This window comes from Cervus canadensis, chromosome 10 (assembly GCF_019320065.1).
Source record: "Cervus canadensis isolate Bull #8, Minnesota chromosome 10, ASM1932006v1, whole genome shotgun sequence".
Classification (NCBI taxonomy): domain Eukaryota; kingdom Metazoa; phylum Chordata; class Mammalia; order Artiodactyla; family Cervidae; genus Cervus; species Cervus canadensis.
In genome coordinates, this window is record NC_057395.1 from 3,532,191 (window position 1) to 3,556,331 (window position 24,141).

The 24,141-nt window shown below is 42.0% G+C and overlaps 1 protein-coding gene across 4 annotated transcripts in view; it reads right to left on the reverse strand.

Moving 5' to 3' along the window:
- Window positions 1-237: 237 nt before the first annotated feature.
- The window catches only part of DHTKD1 (dehydrogenase E1 and transketolase domain containing 1), a 43,517-nt gene continuing 19,613 nt past the window's right edge, over window positions 238-24,141 (reverse strand). For 2 of the 4 annotated variants that reach the window (XM_043480686.1, XM_043480688.1), the window contains 12 exons: window positions 19,045-19,216; window positions 17,662-17,860; window positions 15,706-16,018; window positions 14,429-14,513; window positions 13,810-13,949; window positions 12,818-12,968; window positions 11,083-11,189; window positions 8,996-9,175; window positions 5,716-5,798; window positions 4,993-5,162; window positions 3,279-3,364; window positions 238-2,259 (listed from right to left, as the gene is read on the reverse strand). In XM_043480686.1, coding sequence (XP_043336621.1) covers window positions 2,155-2,259; window positions 3,279-3,364; window positions 4,993-5,162; window positions 5,716-5,798; window positions 8,996-9,175; window positions 11,083-11,189; window positions 12,818-12,968; window positions 13,810-13,949; window positions 14,429-14,513; window positions 15,706-16,018; window positions 17,662-17,860; window positions 19,045-19,216 — 1,791 coding nt within the window. In that variant the 3' untranslated portion in view covers window positions 238-2,154. Of the gene's footprint in view, window positions 2,260-3,278; window positions 3,365-4,992; window positions 5,163-5,646; window positions 5,799-8,995; window positions 9,176-11,082; window positions 11,190-12,817; window positions 12,969-13,809; window positions 13,950-14,428; window positions 14,514-15,705; window positions 16,019-17,661; window positions 17,861-19,044; window positions 19,217-24,141 lie in introns of those variants that run through there. The other 2 variants (XM_043480687.1, XR_006271805.1) reach the window with 2 other exon arrangements.

The following is a 24,141-nucleotide window of genomic DNA, read 5'->3' on the forward strand; positions in this document are numbered from 1 at the left end:
CTGGACAGCGCCTCCCTCCCCCCGCCCCGCACCCCGCCCCAAATCCCTGTCTGCCTTTTCTAGTCTCTTTTGTCCCCTCGTGGACAGCATAGTGTAAGGAAAAGCATATAATCTTAGCAATCTGCTAGCCCAAATTTTAGTTCCTCCTACTTCTTAACGAGGACAATGAGCAACACGGTTTAGCTTTAATTTGCACGTGTTTCTAATGTCAAGAAAAACGCCTTACTGCAACAGGTGTTCAATAAACTATTTATTAAGGAAACGCCATTCTACTCTTACAGGATCATTTCTTATTTTTGTTCCATTATAGCTGGTTCTTCATATGAGTCAGAGAAGATACAGAGGAACAACACTAAAGTAATATACTTTAATAAAAAGTCTTCCAAAATTAACTTGTTTGGCAGCTTGCTGCGGAGAACTAACAGTCCCTTCCTGCAAGGTAATTCAAAATAATGATGCATGTTGCAGTGATGATTGAGAGTAAGGTTAAGATATAGAAGATACATCTCATAGCTCAATTTGGAGATTAACAAGAAACAGACTTGGAAGGTGTAAAGTTAGACATTTGGAGAGATCTAAACTAAAAAAACTCTAGTCTTCCATCTACTTTTGTGCTTAGACTTTTGAAATATTTTAACTCAAGAAATCAAGAGATCTGCAAAAAAGATGACCCTGTGCTTTTATTTTTTTTCTAGTTTAATATACAACATTGATAACCATTCTCATTAAATAGATCTTTGTAATTTTATTGGTTGACAAGCATGGTACTAAGTTACATGATTTATGATTTAAGATGTGAATCACTAATCTACTGCTGTGGCCAGAACAACCTATACATTGGTTCTAAAAGACACTGACAGTTGCCAGTAAAAGTGGAGAGGCTATTCCAGGGCCTCGGGTACTCTCCCATTTCTGAGAAAACAGTATTATGGCACAAGAATGGTATATGGTAGTTTCCTGCAGCACCAAGCCATATAAAGCTAGGAAGTTTACTGATGTTTAGTTATACTCTCCAGTACTAAGCCTAATTTCCAAATAAGGGAATAGATTGGTGACCTCTAGAAGTCCCCAAAGCACCTAACACTGGAAAGTTCCCACTATCAAAGTGATCCTTAAGTGCCACAAATAAACATCATATGACAGCAGGGACTTTTAGAGGCGAGGCTGATCAACCAGTGGCTGAAATTCCCATATCAGACACCGCCAAGAGTTCATTAAAAATATTAAGGTATTGTAGCAAGAATAATTAAGAGTGACAAAAAAGATAATATGGCGAAGTAGATCACCAATCAATTTCACTGTAGCTACAACTCAATAATAATGTGGTGAACACCCATAAGTTTATATTTAATAGGACCGATACTTAAGGACAATGGGTAAAATAGTGATCCTGAAGAACACAAATCAGGAATAATACAGTTTTGCTATAGTGTTTGATAAAACACTTTTCACAGTGGCTGGAAAGCAGCACCAGAGATGACATAAAATTAAAACATAGGTACTCAAGGACTTTGAATAAAGAAGGGAAGATTCATGAAAGTGACACGCATTAAGAAAATCTGGAGGAAACACAGCAGTGGGACCCTGGCTCACACTATATGCCTGGGTGTACGTATATAGGGAACTGTTGGGGTCTTCCTCCGTTCCAGAGATGTCCTTGGACTTCCCTGGCAGGTGTGTTGTGTTTCAATAAAGAGTGACCTGATCAACCTCAAAACAGAAAATTGTAAGTCGCTTCAGTCATGTCACACTCTTTGTGACCCTATGGACTGTAGCCCCCCCAGACTCCTCTGTCCATGGGATTCTTGAAGCAATAAATTCATGCTCAAGAACTTTTCCTGAGTACATACAGTTAATTAGAAAGAGGAGAGTCTAAAGACATCTGGATCAGGACCCAGTTCCACAACTCACTCTGACCTAAAACAGTATAACATTATGGTACATTTAAGGAGCAAAGTGACTTGTGGGATTCATGTCTCAAAGAACAATTCCTTTGGCTGTTCCATGTATTCTAGATTTACCTCTCCTCCACCCTCATCAATCTCAATGTCTTCCAGGAATACAATCTTTTCATGGTACCTAGCGAGTGGAGGAGACAAGCCTTTCTTTTTATGGCAGTTTTCTTACAAGGAAGTAGTATTTCTTCAAAGGACGTCATGGGGTGAAGGTCTTGGTGAGAACTTCTTCATGCTGCTGTAGGTGAATGGTGCCAATTCCCACAGCCGGTACTGGCAACGCGGGTCGGCTTACAAGACGGAGCTATTGTGGAAACAGAAAAGAAATAAAATGACATTTGAACTCAGTCAGAGCTCTGCTTAGCTTGCCCAGGGACACGAATGTATTTCTCTTAAGTTGTTTAACCATAAATCACTGTTTTCTAAAGTAATGTGTGACATAAACTAGATTACAGGGAGCTCTATGTCACAACTGAAAACTAAATTCCAGGCATGATAAGGTGAGACACATTCAGGAATTTGTCTTGTTCTTAGGTAACTGTTACTTGGTTTTAGCTGTAGAGTTTTCTAATTTAGAACTATTCACAGGTGAAAATGATTGGAGCCTGGTAAGCTGATATCTGATTTTGAAGCTGAAACTCCAGTACTTTGGCCACTTGATGCCAAGAGCGGACTCATTTGGAAATATCCTGATGCTGGGAAAGATTGAGGGCAGGAGGAGAAGGGGACAACAGAGGAGATGGTTGGATGGCATCACCGACTCAATGGACATGAGTTTGGGTAAACTCCGGAAGTTGGTGATGGACAGGGAACTGAAGCTGATATCAAGTGACTTGAGTTCTAAACAAAGCATAATAGAAAGACAAACAGAAGCAAATGTGATTGTTCTTCTCTTGTTTTTATCTTCCTAAAACATAACTAACAACTTGGACTTTGATGTTTACCAGCCTTGCAGGCGGGCCTGGAGTAAGTGTTACTGTAGAACAAGCTAGCGCATGGCTCTCCTCCCCTGGGGCTTGGTTACTAATCTTTGGGGCAAGAATGCTGAGTAGGCGACCGGGAAAGGTAGCCAACAGGTAGGTCTTCTACCTTTTTGAGTATAATCAATGTTTTTGTTTTGTTTTTTTAACATAATACTAGTAGGTACACATACACTACTTGCTGAACACTCAGAAGTTTAGTCTGAAAGAAGAGCCTAAAACTAGATTTTATATTTTAGTTTATCTTTATAGAACTTTGGACTGATAATAGGGGATAAACCTACTTGTTGGCACTCCAGAGGAAATGGGACACACACAAAACACTGCAAGGAAGAGCTGTTACCTTGCAGGCCAGTTGCTTCTCAAACCTTGGGGAAACAAAACACCAAGCACCCATGTTCTGAGGCTCCTCCTGACTCCAGATAAAATCTATAAAAGAAGAAATTTCATCTCAGTACAGCAAGCAAATGTATATACAACATACTACACACACAAAAAGACACAATATGTATGTGTGTGTGCATACATACACATACCATACAGGCTATCTATATATGTATATATACATACATATGTATATATATACACATACATACACACACACACATATATCCTCAATACATACCTTTCTAATATGGCACAGTGTTATTTTTTTTTTTTTGAGAAATGCATAGTCATATATCCATCACCATCACCACATCACCACAATGATACAGAACAATCCTCTCAACCCCAAATATCCCCTCATTCTGTCACTTATACTCAACTCTTCCTCCCACCTTCAGCCTCCAGCAATCACTGATCTTTTCTCTATCCACAAAGTTCTGCCTTTTCCAAATCAAGCAGATAAATGGAATCACACAGCCAGCCTTTTGGGTCTGGCTTCCGTGAATTAGCAAAATCCATCGGTGATTTTGCCAAATGCAATAGTTCACTCTCTTTCATTGCTGAGGGTTAAGATATTGTAGGGATGCACAAAGAGACTGTATCTTCATTCACTGGTTGAAGGATGTTGGAGTCATTTCCAGTTTGGGGCAATTATGAAGAGAGCTGCTGTCAACCTTCACACATGGATTTTTCCTTTCTCTTGGGTAAATACCTAGGAGTGGGACGGCTGGGTGGTACAGTAACTCTGTGTTAACTGCATGAGAAACTGACAAACTGTTTTCCAGGGTGACTGGACCAGTCTGTATCCCCACCAGCAGTGACTGAGGGTACCAGTTGCCCTGCATCCTTATCAGTCCTTCGTATTGTTTTGTTTCCATGTTAGTCATTTGAATTGGTATGTAGTCATATCTCACTTTAGCTTAATTTGCATTTCTTTATCACTGATTACATTGAGGATCCTTTCATATGGTCATTTGCCACGTGGTTCTTTGGTAAAATGCCAGTTCAATTCTTTTGCACCTTTTGAAAAACTGGATTGTATGTTTTCTCACTGTTGAGTTTTCAGAGCTCTTCAAACATTCTGGAGATTCCTTTGTCAGATATGTATAATATTTAAAAATATTTTCTCCTTGCTTTCAGCTTGTCTTTTTTATATTCTTTGAAGTGCCTTTCACAGTGCAGAAGTTTTTCATTTTGGTAAAATCCAGTTTTTCTTTTCTGGAACGTGATTTTGGTAAATTTGGTAAAATTTTCATTCATTTTCTTCTAGAAATTTTATAGCTTTACATTTAGGTCTATGATCTACTTTGAGTTAATTTCTGTGTTAGGTGCATATAGATATCCAATTATTCCAGCCCCACTTGCTGAAAAGGCTTATCTTTTACAATCATACTGGATTTATCATAAATGATAGTATAGCATTGATAGTATTGCATTCCTCCAAACTCAAGAAATTAGATGTCATATATGAGAGGGAGGGAGAGAGAAAGGGACACCAGAAAAGACATGGAGACATTGGCTTTAGCTGAACTATTTTCACATCTCCAGATTCCATGGGAGTCAACTTTCTAGTAACTCTCACTTCCCCTGTACCAGCTTTTCATTTGAGATATTCCAAATACATTTCAGGTATCTTAAAAACAAAAAGCTGAACAAGACGGACTCTTTACCTCTAATGTGTTTATATTTGCTCATCTCTTGCTGCAGTGAATCCAGTGGGAAAGGACAGAGTTCTTCTATTCGGATGATGGCAAAGTCATGCTTCCTGGCCTCCAAAGATTCTCTTTGCTTCATCAGGGCATAGAAATGTTTGCCACAGCAGAACACCAGACTCTTAACCCTGTTGGGAAGAAAAGGGACAATTGGGTGGGGGAGAAATATCTTAAAATAAGAATTGTAGGGATTGCCCTGGTAGTCCAGTGCTGAGACTCCATTCTCCCAATGCAGGGGACACGGGTTCCATCCTGGCCGGGGAACTAGGTCCCACATGTTGCAACTAAGAGTTTGCCTGCCACAATGAAAGATCCCGTATGCTGCAATTAAGACCCGGGAAGCCAAAATAAAAATTTTAATAATTAATTAATTATTTATAAAAGGTAAGAATTGTAGCAGAAGAAAGGAGGGACCACAGAGATTGAAATGCTTTGCCTCTGAAGCAATGGGGGCGCTGTAGTGGGGTTCAGTCACGCTATGCAGTGGGAAACCTTCTTTAGTAACATATACTCCAAAATTCACTCTTCTGTGCATAATCTAACTCCTACACCATAGATTTAAAGGATTTATATGTTTCAGAATATAGATTAGGGTCACTTGGTTCACTTAACATGAACGAGTTCTCCCACTCGTCACAAATCTACTGCAGAGTATGAAAATAGAGCTCCGCTTCAGATTACTTTTTTGGATCCACAGATGAATCTCCAATGACTGGTTTGAATGTTGTTCCCGGTGCCATTTCCTGAAGAGCTGATACAGCTGCCTAAGGAGGGAGAGAAAAAGCCACAAATCCATCAACCAATGGACAGGAGCTGAAGATGCTTTTACTTACAAGGGATCTTTCCAAGGACTAGTGTCAAAATTCTCTCCCGGGACTATAAGTAAACATATGTACTGATAAACATAGTATCTTTCTCAAAAGTATCTGTTCTGCATACTTCAGGGTAAAATTGTTTCTCTGAGGTTACAGACTATTGACTTTTGTCTGGTGCCATGATAAAATGTTAACAATTAGAATTTTTGTTGGATGACTCAAATGGATAATCAATTAAAAATCTGCCTTAATCTGTGGGAATCAGAAACAACATTATATAGAATTTGTATTGTAAACCAGCATAGCTAAGGTGATGCAATTATTTCTGTCTTTAGGATTTTGATGATAATTTATAAACATAACCATCAATCAGAACAATATATGAATATTGTGAAAAGAAATTTTATTATTGAGCTCAATTTAAATCTATACTTGTTGGGAATTGCCTGGCAGGCCTGTGCTTAGGACTCAGCACTTTCAGTGCCAAGGGCCTGGGTTTCAATCCCTCGTCAGGGAACCAAGATCCCAAAATACATATTTTGTGGTACAGCCCCAAAATAAATAAATACTTGTAAAGAACTTAAAGTAGAAAACTGATGAAGCCCAAGGTGAAGGATTTGATCTTTTCTGCTGTCATCTAAGTTAGTTTCCTTATAGTCTAGTCCCAGATGCGTATACGACATTTAGACGAGGTCATTGATAGCAGCCATAAAAATGCTGGAATATTGTGATATAATTTAAAAAAATAATATTAGCTATTCAGCTATGCAAGCGTGCTAAATTGACTCAGTCATGTCCAACTCTGTGACCCTATGGACTGTAGCCCACTAAGCTCTTCTGTCCGTGGGATTCTCCAGGCAAGAACAGCGAAGTGGGTTGCCATGCCCTCCTCTAGGGGATCTTCCTGACCCAGGGATTGAACCCAAGTCTCTTAAGTCTCCGTCCTTGGCAAGTGGGTTCTTTACCACTAGCAAAACCTGGGAAACCCTAAAGGGGACACTCTGGCTACATAACAGGAGGCAATCTTTCTCCTTTCTGAACCAGAGTCCTTCATCAGTCCCCACTTCCTATAGCAGGAATCAAAAGGAGCTGGAGTTCAGAGTCATGTACAAAACTGGGCTGGGATTTTGGTGCCACTTGACAGGTGTACCTGAGTCATGTCTGCCACATGCTAAGTCACCTCTGAGTAGGCCATGCCTGGAGAAGGTTGGCTGTGTATATTCTGCGAGATCACTGTACCAGTTTTCAGGAAGAAGTCAGAATTCAATACTGGTACTGCTGACTTTCCACTAACAAAAGGACTTATGTGTCTCATGAACGTATTTGATGACTTAATAAGCATAGTTTTTCATTTGAAAATCTAGAGCTGTTGGTATTTTTTAAGTTCCCCAAGGAAGGCTTCACTTATTTGTTTAATAAATTGTATATTAGACTTGGGGAGAGGGGTGGAGCATTAGGGCCAGAAAATGAACTCTTATTCTCAATTTCAAACAGCAAAAGAAATTCTCAGTGAAACTTTTAACAGTTCACTCAATACCTAGTAACATATATACATACATATATATATACATACATATATACATATATATATATATATAATTAATATCATTAGTCTCCTTTTAGGTATGATGGAGGGACCAGATGACAACCTTAGGGATACAATGAAAGTTGGCTTCAAGAATCCCAGATGTATATAATTCTTAGAAATAAACTATAGTAACTTTACATTTTGACTTGGCCCCTTTCACATTGCTATTTCAAAATATCAGTGTCAAGAGAGTCCCATCAGAAAGACAGCATAAAGGGACTTTCCTGGCGGTCCAGTGGTTACCACCACATGACCCCAAAGCAGGGGGCTCAGTTTCAATCCCTTGTTAGGGAACTAAGATCCTGCATGCCACATGTAACGGCCAAAAAACAAGCAAGCAAAAAATGGAAGAAAGAAAGGAATTGCATTCACTTGTCTCAAATGTCCCATGATGTTCCTGAAGCCACCTCAAGACACACAGGGTTGTTCCCAGAGAGAACAAACAAATGAACTGCTGCCATTGGTGAAAGAAGCTGAGCTGACCTCTGAGGTCATTACTGACCCTCATTACTGACCCCTGAGGCCGGGCTGGGACAGGTGAGGTGTCTGGAGCGCCAAACGTAAGCAGGTGCTCACTCTGGGAGAGCGCCAGTGCCCACAACCAACAGTGAGAGCGAGGGTCACCTCACTCCCCCCAAATGCTGGAAACTGCCGAAAAAGACAACTGTGAAGCCAAATCCCTGGCAGCTTCTCCCAACACCCGTCACTTCCAAACACATGCTCTCTGACCTTGGTTAGACACACACAACGTCTTGGACAGCCAAGTCCTGAACGACATAGTCCACCTCACCACTGGCATCCCAATAAACACAAACATTTAATTCTAATTCAGACTCTCATACAAAACTGAAAAAAATGATAGCAGATGGGATAAATACATGCTTAAAAGTACTTATTATCTTGGATTCTGCCTCTTGAAAATTGGCATATTTGTGTAATTTAAAAAACATTTGTGCATTTAACACTTAGGGTAAATCAAGAGAAAATGTATCCTTGTGAAGCCAAGAAGTAGATAAGCTATATTGTTACAATGTTTGAAAGGGAGTCTACTTGTGATAAATCATTTCACCAAAAAGGTCTAAATAAAAGTCAGTAAGGGGGCACTCTCCATCCCCCTTCTGATGTCTATGTCAGAACCCTTCTCTGTCCCTTTTTACTTTAACAAAACTCTGCCACACACACACACACACGCACACACACACACAGTCAAGGAATAAAACTACTTGTTTTCATCAAAGTACTTTAAATTCCCAACTTGCGACTATAAACATAGCAGTGCTGACACCATTTGGACTTTGAAATGTTTTATTCTAAAAGATTATTTCTGCTCAGGCTGGGATACCAGGGTGATAATATCTGCTATGCCTGTCCTTCACAATAATGAAACTGCAAGTGACCTGGATTTCTAGTTATTCTTGAAAGGTTAAAAAAAGAGAGACACAGCAGCATGGCCAACTAAAACTAAAGAGACACTTCTATTATTTAGAACTGTAACCAGATATACAAAAGAGAGGGAAATGCAGGGGAAAATACGGCCAGAGGAGAAAGACTGACAAACCTTTTTTCTACTTACGGGGAGCCTGAGCAGTGTCTTCGGAGAAGCAAGGATGAGGGGCTTCCTGAAGTTCCGAATCATCTGTCTCCGGAGCAGGTGGAAGTACTGGGCGGGCGTGGTGGGGTGAGCCACGCACATGTTCACAGTGTCCCCGTCCACACCCTCCTCTGTGCTGTCACACATCTGGGAGGGAAGTGAGAGGAAGGAGCCAACAGTTGAGTCAGCTCACCCCATCCTAAGGGCACAGGCTATGCTAAGGGGAAGCGGGCATCTCCAGGAGATGGAGAGGAGATGTGTCTCTTCCTCACAGAGGAAGACCAGAAGGTAAATGTATGACCCGTGAAGAATTCACCAGGAGAGGCCTGGTGGCTCCCATCTGCTGAGTCTGTGTGTTCTAACGTGGTTCTTCCCAAACACGGTGGGCTGCAAGAAGCATCTGAAGAGGGGGAATTCCCTGATGATCCAGTGGTCAGGACTCGGTGCTTTCACTGTCCCGGGCACAGGTTCAGTCCCTGGTCGGGGAACTAAGATCCCACAAGCTGTGTGGCATGGCCAAAAACAATTAAAATTTTAAAAAGAAGCATCTGGAAGGGACTTTTTGAAAAATACAGACTTTGATGCCTGTGGGGTGAATATGTTGGAAGGATGCAGTGTCTGAATCTCACTTTCCTGATGAAATAAATGCAAGGATAGTTTGTTTTACAGACAAGAATCAAAACAGCTAACGAGGTTGAAAAGCTGAGGATGACTCTGCTGGGACAGAGAGTGGAGGCATGTCTTCTAACCCCAGTCAAGAAGCAGTGGAGAGGAATTCCCTGGCAGTTTATCAGTTAGTACTCGGAGCTTTCACTGCTAGGGTCTGGGTTTGAGCCCTGGTCAGGGAACTAAGATCCTACAAGTCAGGCTGAATGGCCAAAAACAACAACAAAACTGATGACTCCCAAATTGTATCTTTTGCATACTCATTTCCTAAACGTCTTTGAAAAATTACAGTTTTGTATTTCACACTCAATTCTTTTAATTCACTTGCAATTTATTTCTGTAATCTAATTTTTATGAAATTATTTATCTGTCTTTACCAACCAAACACAGTTATATGCATTTATCTATCTACTGATCTATCTACCTGTCTACTAATCTATCACCTTTATATATATTTTATTTGCATGCATGCTAAGATAATTACTGATATGCACATATGTAGGGCGATGTGTACTGACGTCTTCGTTTACTTTCAAATACATGCAAAAATTACGTGGATTTACAGATAGACGAATGACGGATGAATAGATACATGATAAAACATTAAAATAAGATATTAATGGCAGAATGTAGCAAGTGGGCATATGAATATTCTCTGTAAAATTTTTCCACCTTTTCTTTATGCTTGAAATTTTTTATAATAAAATATTAGGAAGTAATATGCATTAAGTGGCATTGGTAATGATTCTTACCAAAAGATAATGGTAGTTTCTGGGTTGTTACTCAGATTTTTGATGGTCATGATCATTTGATAAAAACACTGTCACTACTTGGATCTCGGCCTGGTCCCAGTGCCTGCGAGTGTGCTCAGTCACTCAGTCACGTCTGACTCTTCGCCACCCCATGGACTGTAGCCCACCAGGCTCCTCTGTCCATGGGATTTTCCAGGCAAGAATACTGGAGCGGGTTGCCATTTCCTCCTCCAGGGGATCTTCCCAGCTTAGGGACAGAACCTTCATCTCTTGTGACTCTGGCATTGGCAGGCAGATTCCTTACCACTGAGCCACCTGGGAAGCTCTTGGTCCCTGTATCTCTGTTTATAAAAGGCTCCCTAGATGATTCCAATGATCACCTTGACTCAGAAACTACTGATATTCGCCACATAAGAAGAACTTTCACTGCCATGAAACCATGATACTAACATGCTTGAAGCATTGTATTTCCAAGAACTATTGACTAACATTGCATTAGATCTGTTTCATTCAAATACTACGATGTCTTACAGTCCAAGGTTCATATTCAGGAGTGTCTGCAGGAGGCAGTTCTATTTCAGAGCACCTAGGAAGCAGGGAAGACATTCCTTGGAATCTAGAAGGCAGTGGACATACCTGCAAGAAACGCTCTATTCGACAAGACGAGTGCTCCGGCCCAGCCCCGTCGTACCCGTGGGGAAGGAGGACCACGATGCCGCTCTGGAGGAGCCACTTGGCCTCGCCTGTAAAGTAGTGGTGGGAGTGAGATCCTACAGTGCAGGTGCCAGACCACCCTAGCTGACGGCACAGTAAGACACTTGTTAGTCTGACGCTGCACCCCCTCAAGGCCTTTTCATGGCACGGTGCTTTCTCCTTAGGAGGGAAATACAGACAAACCTCCCAGAAACTGCAGGTTCCGGTCTGGGACTCTACAGTAAAGCGAATCACATGAATTGTTTGGTTTCCCACTGTGGGTAAAATTTACTCTATACCACAGTCTAGCAAATGTGCAAGAGCACTCTGAAAAAACCATGCACGTACCTTAATTAAAAGAAACTTTCTTGCTAAAAACTGCTAACCATCATCTGAGATTTCAGCAGTCTTTTCACAATAGTGACATCAAAAATCACTGACCACAGATCACCATCCCAAGTATACTAATAATGCAAAAGCTTAAAATATTGCAAGAAGTACCAAAATGTGACACAGAGACAAGAAGTGAGAAATGCCACTGGAAAAATGACACGGATAGACTTGCTTGATGCAGGTTGCCAGGTAAAAAAAAAAGTAGTGACTTCCTTTGTAGTCCAGTGGTTAATAATCCCCCTTCCAATGCAGAGGACAAGGGTTCAATCCCTGGTCCAGGAAGATTCCACATGCCTAAGGGCAACTAGGCTTATGCGCCACAACTGCTGAGCCCTAAAACCTGAGATCCAAAACAAGAGAAGCAGACTCTTTTTTTTTTTTTTTTTTGAGAAGCAGACTCTTTAGAAGAGTCTCTGGACATGGCAAAGTCCAGTCTCCTCAAGCCTCTTTTCTTCCTCAGGACCACAAAGTTACAGAGAAGCAACCAGGAGAAGGGTCTGAGGTGTGCACACAAAACCCATAAGTGGGTCTCCCCAGAAAATGGGGGGAGAGTCTGGGGGGAGACTCAGACTTGTATTTTATACACTTGGAATTTCTACAGTGAGTGGGCACTGCTTTTGTAAGTCATGATTAAACCCAGTAAGATGCACAACTTCCAACTCTGAGATACTTGTGTGACCCTGGGCTGTGGGGAGCAGCTTTTCAAGACTGTCATTCATTCTAATCGGGCTTCCCTGGTGGCTCAGATAGTAGAGTCCACCTGCAATGCAGGAGACCCAGGTTCAATCCCTGGGTCGGGAAGATCCCCTGGAGAAGGGAATGGCAACCCATTCCAGTTTTCTTGCCTGGAGAATCCCATGGACAGAGGAGCCTGGTGGGGTGTCCATGGGGTCACAAGAGTTGAATGTGAAAAAGGGACTGACACACACATTCATTCTAATCACAAGTCCTCACTGTGTCACTGCTGCCTGCTTGTTGTTCATGCTGTAGTTACTCAACACACACCAAGAGCAGACCTGGAAATCAGACCTCTTAGGAGTGGGGCAAGTATAGGCACCATTCCCTAGAGCCAAGCATGCTCCCCAGGAGGTGCAGCCTTTCTGCTCGCAGAGGCTTAGGTGCTCTTCCCAACAGCATATTGAACTGTCTGACAGCTGCTCTGCCCCGGTGGATGACAGGTCGGGCCCCCAGCTCGTGGGGCAAGGGATGCTGTGGCCACAGCTATGGCCCCTTCCCATACGCTTGTCCCCATGCAGCTGCTGTGATGCGTCCACCAGACACCAACCTCCAGAGATGAACGTGTCAAAGATGATCTGGGCACCATTGAAAAAATCGCCAAACTGAGCCTCCCAGAGGGGCAGCAGGTTAGGGCTTTCAATGCTCATCCCATACTCGAATCCCAGGACAGCCTCTTCCGACAGTGGGCTGTTGCTGACCTAGTGCAATATTCAAAGTTAATGGATACCATATATCAAATCACAAACCAATAAAAGACATTGATTGGGTAGGGGAAATACTAGATGTTTCAGTATTTAGATCACCAATCTAGATAACTGATCAAGGTGGGGATTTTAGACTAATTTAAAGAAAATATGAGCTGCATGTCCTTTAAGCAATTTCCTGGAATCTTGCTTTTGACAAGTGTATTTTTAAAAAATATTGAATATCAGTAAACCCCATGCTCTCAGACAAATCACTAGAGTAGGGAAAAAAGATGCTATGCCACTAATTGTACCTTAAAGGATAATTCAATAAACCTCATGTGCCAGGCACCACACTAGTTGTTAGAGAAACAAAAATGAAAAGACCCAGGCTCTGCTCTTGACTCTAATGAATCTAACTCAATGACTGGAAATACATGATAATAGATAAATTCATCAAGCCTGCTAAGTCCTAGGGAATAAAATAAGCTTATGGAAGTGGGATTTTTTTTTTAAGTTGTCAAGAAATGTTGACCTATTATCCACATTTTTTATTTATTTTAATGAATTCAGCAACAAGCAGGTTATAATGTCAATTCTGGATTGACAAAATGAACATCCATTTGACATTTACCTGAATACAGATAAGTAGCCAGAGTGACACAGCTCTAGCCTACTTGCTAGTCTGTTACTTCCATTCCAAGTGGACCAACCTTCACTGTCTATCCATTCAGCATCCCCTTATTTCAAAAAGTACTGAACCCAAAGTTCAGATGTTACCGGCATCTATCGCTAAGAAGCCTGTAGCTACGATCATTGCCACCTGGGTGTTACACTAGGTAATGAAATGTCCTACCTCTAGAAACCCCTTTTGATTAGGGTCCATATGGTTCAGGGGGATATAAGTGTCATCTGTCTTCTGGCAAACAACCATTGCGTGCCTCTGGCTAAAAGTTCCACGGCCCACATCTTGGCCACTCAGACGGACATTAAAACCTTAAGCAAGCAAGAAGGGGAAAAGAAAAATCCAGATTCCCATGAGTAACCTAAGTGATAATAAGGCCTGGTGACCCTGAATCCTTATACACCAGCTCATCCTGAGAATCACCCTTAAGGTAATAGATTATCCTTCTTAAAATGCACCTGTCCCATATTCAAAACTCTGTAGTCAAAGTGAACTGTTAAAGAGTGAAGAGTCATCATTTGGCCTACAATTACTAGGGAAAATATCTTTCCAATACAGTCAGCCCTGAATCCTGTGTTTCCATAGACTACTTGCTGATGAAGGCTATCAACATGACTTATACGATGATTAAATAGTGTTTTCAGGTAAGAAGAGTCACAACATCTGAGAACCTCTCTAGTCAATAAAAACGATACAAGGTAGCTATAACTCAACACTGCAGGCATCACGAATAAGAGATGTCGTATAATGCATCCCCTATCCATTGTGCAGCTGTACAGAAAAGCCGTACCTTCAGCAAGCAATGAGCCTAACGCAAGAGCTTCTGCCGTGGCCCAGTCTAACTTTGTTCCATCCATCACTTTTTCCACTCGAGACTGAAAGTGAAGGGGAGGGGAAAAGAAACTTTTAAGAGCTCACATCCTTCTTCACACTGAGTTCAAAAAACGTAATGCAACAATGGTTAAGTCTCCAAAACATAGTATTAAATGCAACAGGAAGCGCAGAAGGTAACATGAGAGGAATGACAGCAAGTATATGACGTTTGAAAGCAGGCAAAACAAACAGGCTCTCAGGTGAGTGGTTAACCTGGCGGATGGATGAGAGGAGGTGGCAGGGAGTTGGCAGAGTGGGGAGAGTGGGGGTGTATGGTGTAAGTAATATTCTATTCTTTTAGTCGGATGGTGAGTACACAGATTGTTTTCATGGTCTCTATACCTATAATAGAAACTTAGAAAGCAAGCTAGTGTTTTAAAAATAATCCAGAGTTCATCATGCCTTCATCCAAATTCAAGAAAGATGAAGGCCTGTATCTCCTTGCTTTCCCAGTTTTAGAGCTGGAAGTTCCATGTTCCAGGAAACCACTAAGTTTCAAGCAAACCAGAGCAGTGTATGTCAATTTATACTTAACACGAGACAACAAAACCTCAATATGTTTAAGGATCCAAATGTTGCTTTTGGGGACTATGTGTATTGACTTTTATTCATTTTATTTAAGCCATCCCCCTGCCTGCCCAAAATGAAAGTGTCTTCTGCTCACAGCTCAGAAAAACCAAAACGGGCATTCCTGTGTGGCCATGTTTTTAATAATGGGCATGTAGTAACTGTACACATGATATATAAGACATGTTTGGGGTTTTAAAAATTTTTTTTAATGTGGACAATTTTTTAAGTCTTTATTGAATTTGTTACAATATTGCTTCTATTGTTTATATTCTGGTTTTTTGGCAGTGAGACCTGTGGGACCTTAGCTCTCTGACCAGAGAGGGAAGCCCCACCCCCTGCATTGGAAGGCAAATTGTACCTTGGCACTTTGGACCACCAGGGAAGTCCCTAGACATTATGAATGAATGAATGAACAAATAAGTGGAGGAAAAATAGAAGTCAGAGGTAGACAAAATCTGAGTTGACAGTCCGTACCAAAACTCCGCTAGGATCAGTTTGTAGAAACTAATGACTCACATTAAATATCTGTCAAGTGCATTAGCCAACCAACAAGACCAGACCAACGCCAATTCCTTGGCTGTGAGAGATGGACAAACAATGCCTGGGGATGCCTGGGCTCCCTACCTGCACATGCATCTTCAGAAGGTGACCGTGCATCTGGAGCTCCTCAGGCACCTCCACAGACTTCTTGCCAATAAACCGCAGGAGGTCAAGGGGCACACCTGTGTTCCAGGAGGTAATACAAGCTTCTGGCTGAACCAAGCCTTGCCAGTGGGCCTGCAGGCTCGTGGCAGGGGGCCTGTAGTGGGCCACATTAGTTAAATGGCCATTTAACTTCACATAGTAGGAGGCTTTGATTTCCGACACCTCCTCCTGGGTTGTGAGTCCGTTAGCCATAAGGTACTCTGCATAGGTATCAGGGATGCTCTTCCGGGCTCTATCCAAGGAGGAGGGAAACAAAAATCAATCATGTTTGTAAAAATCAAAGAGAGACAGACACAGTTATTATCAAACGTATTCTGAAGTGTCATTGCTATAAAAACATATGCGGGAAATGTTTTGGGACTAGACAGAGGGGGTGCTTATATTAATACAATTCACACTGAATCATTCACTTTAAAATGGTCCATTTTAACCTACTGTATAGCGCATGGAATTCTGCTCAATGTTACGTGGCAGCCTGGATGGGGTGGGAGTTTGGGGAAGAATGGGTATATATATGTATGGCTGAGTCCTTTTGCTATGCACATGAAACTAACAACATTGTTAATTGGCTATACGCCAATATAAAACAAAAATTTTTTTTTAAAATGGTCCATTTAAGGAATTCCGTGTCGGTCCAGCGGCTGAGACTCCACACTTCCACTGCAGGGCGTGTAGGGGAACTAAGATCCCATATGTCATGCCAAGCAGCCAAAAAAACAAAAAGATCTATTTTATGTCATGTTACTTTCATACCAATACCTTTGTTTTTTAAAGGTAATGGTGTGTAACCACTTGTTCCAGGCAAGCTAGAGAAAACAAGTTTATCTTTATAAGCTTCTGTCTACAGTCAGGCAGAAATAATGAGTAGAAGAGTTGTTTTTGTTTGTTTTTTCACCAACTGTTAATTCTGGACAGTTATTTATGAGGCTGACCTACATTATCTACTTATTCTGCATTCTTTTACTTAAAAAAGTTTGAACCAAATTTGCCAACTTATTCCACATCTGGATTTTACAGAAATAGAAATAACCATGCTGCTGCTCTGCATTCCCATAATATTTTACATGACAAAGTCTGGTCACATTGACCACTATAATCCTTAAAAAAGTGAAAGGTAGACAGGATATATTCTTAAAAATGGGGTTCCGAGTCACATCAGGTCATTTGGGTGCTAAATTCAAAGCTAAGTGGAGGAATTCCTCAGTGGTTCAGTAGTTGAGAATCTGCCTTCCAATGCAGGGGACATGGGTTCAATCCCTGGTCTAGGAACTAAGATTCAACACGCCACAGGGAAACTAGAGAGCCCTTGTGCTGCAACAAGAAAAGCCTGTGGGTTGCAACAAAGACCAGTGCAGCCAAAAGAAAAGAACAAAAGGAAAAAAGAAAACTGGGTGGCTTAAAAAAAAAAAAAAGCTCAATGGAGAACCCAGATTTGTTCCTCCAAGGGCAGTCTGCTACCTATGACCAGAAAGGCCCATAAAAAGTCACCAAGTTTACTCCTCTACTTTAATTTATGTCTATGAGGAAATCAAGCAGGAAAGAGGGAGATAGGAGCATCTAAAGCATTTACTTTCTAGCGTCTAAAAAGGAAATCTCAAGACCTGGCTGTTCAGTCCTCCCACCTGCTAAGTGAGGCTGTTAAGCTTGCCTTTGTCTCTTCACTGAGGAGACATGTGGAGTTGGAAGAACACGGGGCGCTTTCCTGTGACCCGTGGGGTGGTCATCCCAGTGTGCCCAGGGCTGTCCCAGTTTGAGCACTGAGAGGGTCCCGTCCCAGGCGCACTGGGGCAGCTGGTCACCCTCCTGGGGTGAGTCTATAGAAACACTACTGCAAGCACTGTAGGGCAGAGGGCGCCCGATGGCTCAGCCTCGTACCTGATGAGCTGGTACATGCCCGGGTTGGTGAAGAAGGGCTCGTCCAACTCATTGTGGCCCCACTGCCTGTAGCACAACAAGTCAACAACCACGTCTTTCCGGAACTGGCGCTGGTATTCGAACGCCAGTTGCGCGGCCCGCACCACTTCCTCTGGGCTGTCTCCATTGACGTGGATGATGGCGCAGCCCACCAGCTTCCCTGAGGCACAGAAGACAGAAATGAAGCCCGCCAGTCACCCCATGAACCTACCCCCAAATCCTGTTGCCCGCCTGGGGAGACAGCCCACATCATAGGGGTAGTTTGGCTTGGGTATTAAGAACCCGCACTTTGGGATTTCCTTGGAAGCCTAGTGGTTAGGATGCCAGGCTTTCAGCGCCAAGACCAGGTTCAGTCCCTGGTCAGGGAACTGAGATCCTGCAAGTCACACAGTGCAACACCTCCCCACCCACCATCAGAAAAAACAAGAACCTGCACTTTGGAGGCCAGCTGACAAGAGAGAGTTTCAGACCCAGTATTTGTGTCTGTGTGATCCTGGTGAAGTCATGAATTCCAGTCTCCTAATCTGGGACACTGGAATAATGCTCCTATCACCCAGAGATGTCCTAAAGCATCAATGAGTTAATGCATATAAAGTGCTTAAGAGCCTGGTACCTAATAACAGATGTGTGTGTGTTCTTATCATTATGACTATTATCTTTCCTCCTGAGATAAAACGGTCTTTAAAAGATGTAGCCTAAGGGGGCGGAAAAAAAGGATTTCTTCAAAGAGTTGGTTGAGAATGAATTTTCAAAATCTCTAATCACAAAAAATTCACATAGATAGTCCCAAATGGCAACCAGGCCGGGCTCTGGATGTAAAAACAGTACAGTTCTCACCATCTGACAGTTCTGTCAATTCTGTGAAATAGGGAATGAATAATAAGAAGCCCTGTGTTTCTTTTAATATTGTCAATTTCCACAGGTTAAAACAGGACGCCTTTGCTTCTTCACATCTGATTTCCCACCAGACCCCTTGGCCAGATTTACTGGTTGAACACATCCTTTTTGACTGTGGTCTTGGGTACTCTGAATATTCTAAAGACAATTACTCCAGTTGTACTAACTGTGTTGATCTCTGGGTTATACCAGATCATTCAACTGGATACATCAGCAATTTGAGATGGGACCCTCTAAATTCTACTCTTATTTCCTGGGATTGAAAGATCACACTCGGACTTTGAAAGGAATATTAACAACACCGTTGGCGACCACTGACCATATCTGATCCAAAAATTAAAATGGGACCAGCAGTGAGGTTCCCTGTTCTGAGTGAACTATAATAGAAGTTTCTCTAGAAATCCCTTATTTGACTCAACAACATCAGCTCTTCTCTGGGTTACATACCGATGTCACTACAATATAAGGAAGACCTTCCTCTTTCTGCAGGAGTGGTGTAACCCAGCTGGTTATTGACAATCAAATGGACACTCCCACCAATTCTGAAATGTGGGAGATTAGAGAGTGTAAATGTTTCAGGAACAATCCCTTGACCACAGAAAGAAGCATCACCATGAACCTAGATCATGGGGGAGAGAAAAGAAAATGAACGTAAGGGGTGGAGACATTTAGGTTTAGTAACAGCAAGAAAAAACAACCATGCAATCAGCACTCCCTGGTTGCCACATGCCACGTGCGTGCTCAGTCGTGTCTGACTCTTTGTGACCCCGTGGACTATAGCCCACCAGGCTCCTCTGTCCATGGGATTTCCCAGGCAAGAATACTGGAGTAGGTTGCCATTTCCTCCTCCAGGAGATCTTCCTGACCCAGGGACTGGACCCGTGTCTCCTATGTCTGTCTCCTGCATTGGCAGGCAGATCCTTCACCACTGAGCCACCAGGGAAGCCCTGTCCCTGTATCTCTGTTTATAAAAAACTGCTCCCTCCCCTCCTAAAAATCTGCTCGTTATAGAACTTCCTAAAGCAGCTCTCAATGATGTTAAATCAGCTCTCTTCCTCTCGCTGCTTTGACCAGCTGACCTATTCCTTCCACCCTACATCATCACCTATACCCATGGCCTCTTGCATCCTCATCAACATGATAGTGTGCACGGCAGCACCAGAGAAGGTAGGGTGATGGGAGACACAGGAGAATCACCTCTAGGAAAGCAATCATGAAAACGGCCTGCAAGACGCAAGGAACAAAATAACTTCGAACCCTCACTCTTCCCCAATCAGATTTCCCCCCAAATGAGAGGGTGTCACTCACATCACCTCCTCCCCGCTGGGTGTGCTGGCCACCACCGTGAACATAAAAGAGAATGATGTGACAGCAAAGACGGGGGGTAGGGGGCGAGGAGCATATCATACACAAATGAAAGGAGGCTTTGAGGAAAGGACAAAATACTATTATAAGAGAATCTCTGAAATGTGCTCTTCTTCCAGAACTTTCGAAATCTACTAGATCATGATAGCACAGACCTGACAAGGTCCTACTGTGGAGCACAGGGAACTAGCCTGTGACCCGACCAGTGACGCTGAAGAAGCTAAAGATGAACGGTTCTGTGAAGAGCTGCAAGACCTTCTAGAACTAACACCCAACAAAGACGTCCTTTTCATTATAGGGGACTAGAAAGCAAAAGTAGGAAGTCAAGAAACACCTGGAGTAACAGGCAAATTTGGCCTTGGAGTACGGAATGAAGCAGGGCAAAGGCTAATAGAGTTCTGCCTAAAGAATGCACTGGTCATAGCAAACACCCTCTTCCAACAACACAAGAGAAGACTCTACACATGGACATCACCAGATGGTCAACACCAAAATCAGATTGATTATATTCTTTGCAGCCAAAGATGGAGAAGCTCTATACAGTCAGCAAAAATAAGAGCCGGAGCTGACTGTGGCTCAGATCATGAACTCCTTATTGCCAAATTCAGACTTAAATTGAAGAAAGTAGGGAAAACCACTAGACCATTCAGGTATGATCTAAATCAAATCCCTTATGACTATACACTGGAAGTGAGAAATAAATTTAAGGGACTAGATCTGATAGACAGAGTGCCTGATGAACTATGGACGGAGGTTCATGACATTGTACAGGAGACAGGGATCAAGACCATCCCCATGGAAAAGAAATGCAAAAAGGCAAAATGGTGTCTGAGGAGGCCTTACAAACAGCTGTGAAAAGAAGACAAGCGAAAAGCAAAGGAGAAAAGGAAAGATATTCCCATTTGAATGCAGAGTTCCAAAGACTAGCAAGGAGAGATAAGAAAGCCTTCCTCAGCAATCAATGCAAAGAAATAGAGGAAAACAACAGAATGGGAAAGACTAGAGATTTCTTCAAGAAAATCAGAGATACCAAGGGAACATTTCACACAAAGATGGGTTCGATAAAGGACAGAAAAGGTACAGACCTAACAGAAGCAGAAGATATTAAGAAGAGGTGGTAAGAATATACAGAAGAACTCTATAAAAAAGATCTTCATGACACAGATTATCACAATGGTGTGATCACTCACCTATAGCCAGACATCCTGGAATGTGAAGTCAGGTGGGCCTTAAAAGCATCACTATGTACAAAGCTAGTGGAGGTGATGGAATTCCAGTTGAGCTATTTCAAATCCTGTAAGATGATGCTGTGAAAGTGTTGCACTCAATATGCCAGCAAATTTGGAAAACTCAGCAGTGGCCACAGGACTGGAAAAGGTCAGTTTTCATTCCAATCCCAAAGAAAGGCAATCCCAAAGAATGCTCAAACTACTGTACAATTGCCCTCATCTCACACGCTAGTAAAGTAATGCTCAAAATTCTCCAAGCCAGGCTTCAACAATATGTGAACCTTGAACTTCCAGATGTTCAAGCTGGTTTTAGAAAAGGCAGAGGAACCCGAGATCAAATTGCCAACATCCCCTGGATCATTGAAAAAGCAAGAGAGTTCCAGAAAAACATCTATTTCTGCTTTATTGACTATGCCAGAGCCTTTGACTGTGTGGATCACAACAAACTGTGGGAAATTCTGAAAGAGATGGGAATACCAGACCACCTGACCCACCTCTTGAGAAACCTATATGTAGGTCAGGAAGCAACAGTTAGAACTGGACATGGAACAACAGACTGGTTCCAAATAGGAAAAGGAGTATGTCAAGGCTGTACATTGTCACCCTGCTTATTTAACTAATATACAGAGTACATCATGAGAAACGCTGGGCTGGAAGAAGCACAAGCTGGAATCAAGATTGCCGGGAGAAATATCAATAACCTCAGATATGCAGATGACACCACCCTTATGGCAGAAAGTGAAGAGGAACTAAAAGTTCTTGATGAAAGTGAAAGAGGGAGTGAAAAGTTGGCTTAAAGCTCAACATTCAGAAAACTAAGATCATGGCATCTGGTCCCATCTGGGAAATAGATGGGGAAACAGTGGAAACAGTGTCAGACTTTATTTTGGGGGGCTCCAAAATCACTGCAGATGGTGATTGCAGCCATGAAATTAAAAGACGCTTACTCCTTGGAAGGAAAGTTAGATAGCAACCTACCTAGATAGCATATTAAAAAGCAGAGACATTACTTTGTCAAAAAAAGGTCCGTCTAGTCAAGGCTATGGTTTTTCCTTGGAAGGAAAGTTAGATAGCAACCAACCTAGATAGCATATTAAAAAGCAGAGACATTACTTTGTCAAAAAAAGGTCCGTCTAGTCAAGGCTATGGTTTTTCCAGTGGTCATGTATGGATGTGAGAGTTGGACTGTGAAGAAAGCTGAGCACCAAAAAATTGATGCTTTTGAACTATGGTGTTGGAGAAGACTCTTGAGAGTCCCTTGGACTGCAAGGAGATCCAACCAGTCCATCCTAAAGGACATCAGTTCTGGGTGTTCATTGGAAGAACTGATGCTGAAGCTGAAACTCCAGTACTTTGGCCACCTCATGCGAAGAGTTGACTCATTGGAAAAGACCCTGATGATGGGAGGGATTGGGGGTAGGAGGAGAAGGGGATGACAGAGGATGAGATGGCTGGATGGCATCATCGACTTGATGGACATGAGTTTGAGTAAATTCCGGGAGTTGGTGATGGACAGGGAGGCCTGGAGTGCTGCGATTCATGGGGTTGCAAAGAGTCAGACATGACTGAGCGACTGAACTGAACTGAACTGAACTGAATAAACCAGAACGGAAAAGAATTTTTAAAAGAATGTATATATACGTGTATACATAACTCACTTTGCTATATGGCAGAAATTAACACAATATTGTAAATTAACTATACTTCAATAAATAATTTTAAAAAACTGGGAAATGGAAGGTGATAGAAAAGGGAGTCAATTTTTTTTTGAAAAGTTGAAAGCAAATAATGAGGGACTTGTAGATCTTAGGGGAAAGTATGAGTGCCACTGGCTTCATGCTATATAGAAGGCTATTATATCAATAAAGTGTATGTTGTGCACATAAATTTTACGTGATATTATATAATAAATGTATTTTAATCAAAAAGTTATTAAGTAAAAAAATAAGGGATAATTGGAGAGAGTAGCATGGAAACATATACATTACCATATGTAAAATAGATAGCAAGTGAGAATTTACTATATAAAACAGGGAGCTCAAGCCAGTGTTCTCTGACAACCTAGAGGGGTGGGTGATGGGGTGGGGGGGTTCAGGAGGGAGGGAACATATGTACGTATACCTGTCGCTGATTTGTGTTGATGAGTGGCACAGGTCAATACAATATTGTAGAGCAATTATCTTCCAATAATTGTATTTTGTTCTATATTTCTCAATATTGTAAAATTATAATCTTTGATAATTTAAAAAAAATAAAGGGAATTTTGATAAAACAAAATAGAAAAAACAAATAAACAGCCAAAATGCTCAACTAAAGAATAACATGATCTGAAAAAAAAGGGTAAAATGACCTGATACGGGGAATTACCCAGCGGTCCAGTGATTAGGACTCAGCTCTTTCACTACCGAGGCCTGGGTTCAGTCCCTTAAATGGGGAAGCTAAGATCCCAAAAGCCTCTTGGTGTGGCAAAAAAAGTTAATAAATTAATTTGTTCATTCCCTGAGTCATGTCCAACTCTTTGCGACCCATGGACTGCAGCATGCCAGGCTTCCCTGTCCTTCACTATCTCCCTGAGTTTGCTCAAACTCATGTCCATTAAGTCGGTGATGCCATCCAACTGTCTCATTCTCTGTCATCCCCTTCTCTTGCCCTTAATCTTTCCCAGAATCAGGGTCTTTTCCAGTTAGTCAGCTCTTCGTATCACGTGGCTGAAGTATTGGAGTTTCAGCTTCAGCACCAGTTCTTCCAATGAATATTCAGGGTTGATTTCCTTTAGAAATGACTGGTTTGATCTCCTTGCAGTCCAAGGGACTCTCAAGAGTCTTCTTCAGCACCACAGCTCAAAAGAATCAATTCTTTGGTGTTCAGCCTTCTTTACAGTCCAACTCTGACATCCATCCGTCACTACTGGAAAAACCATAGCTTTGACTATACAGAACTTTGTCGGCAA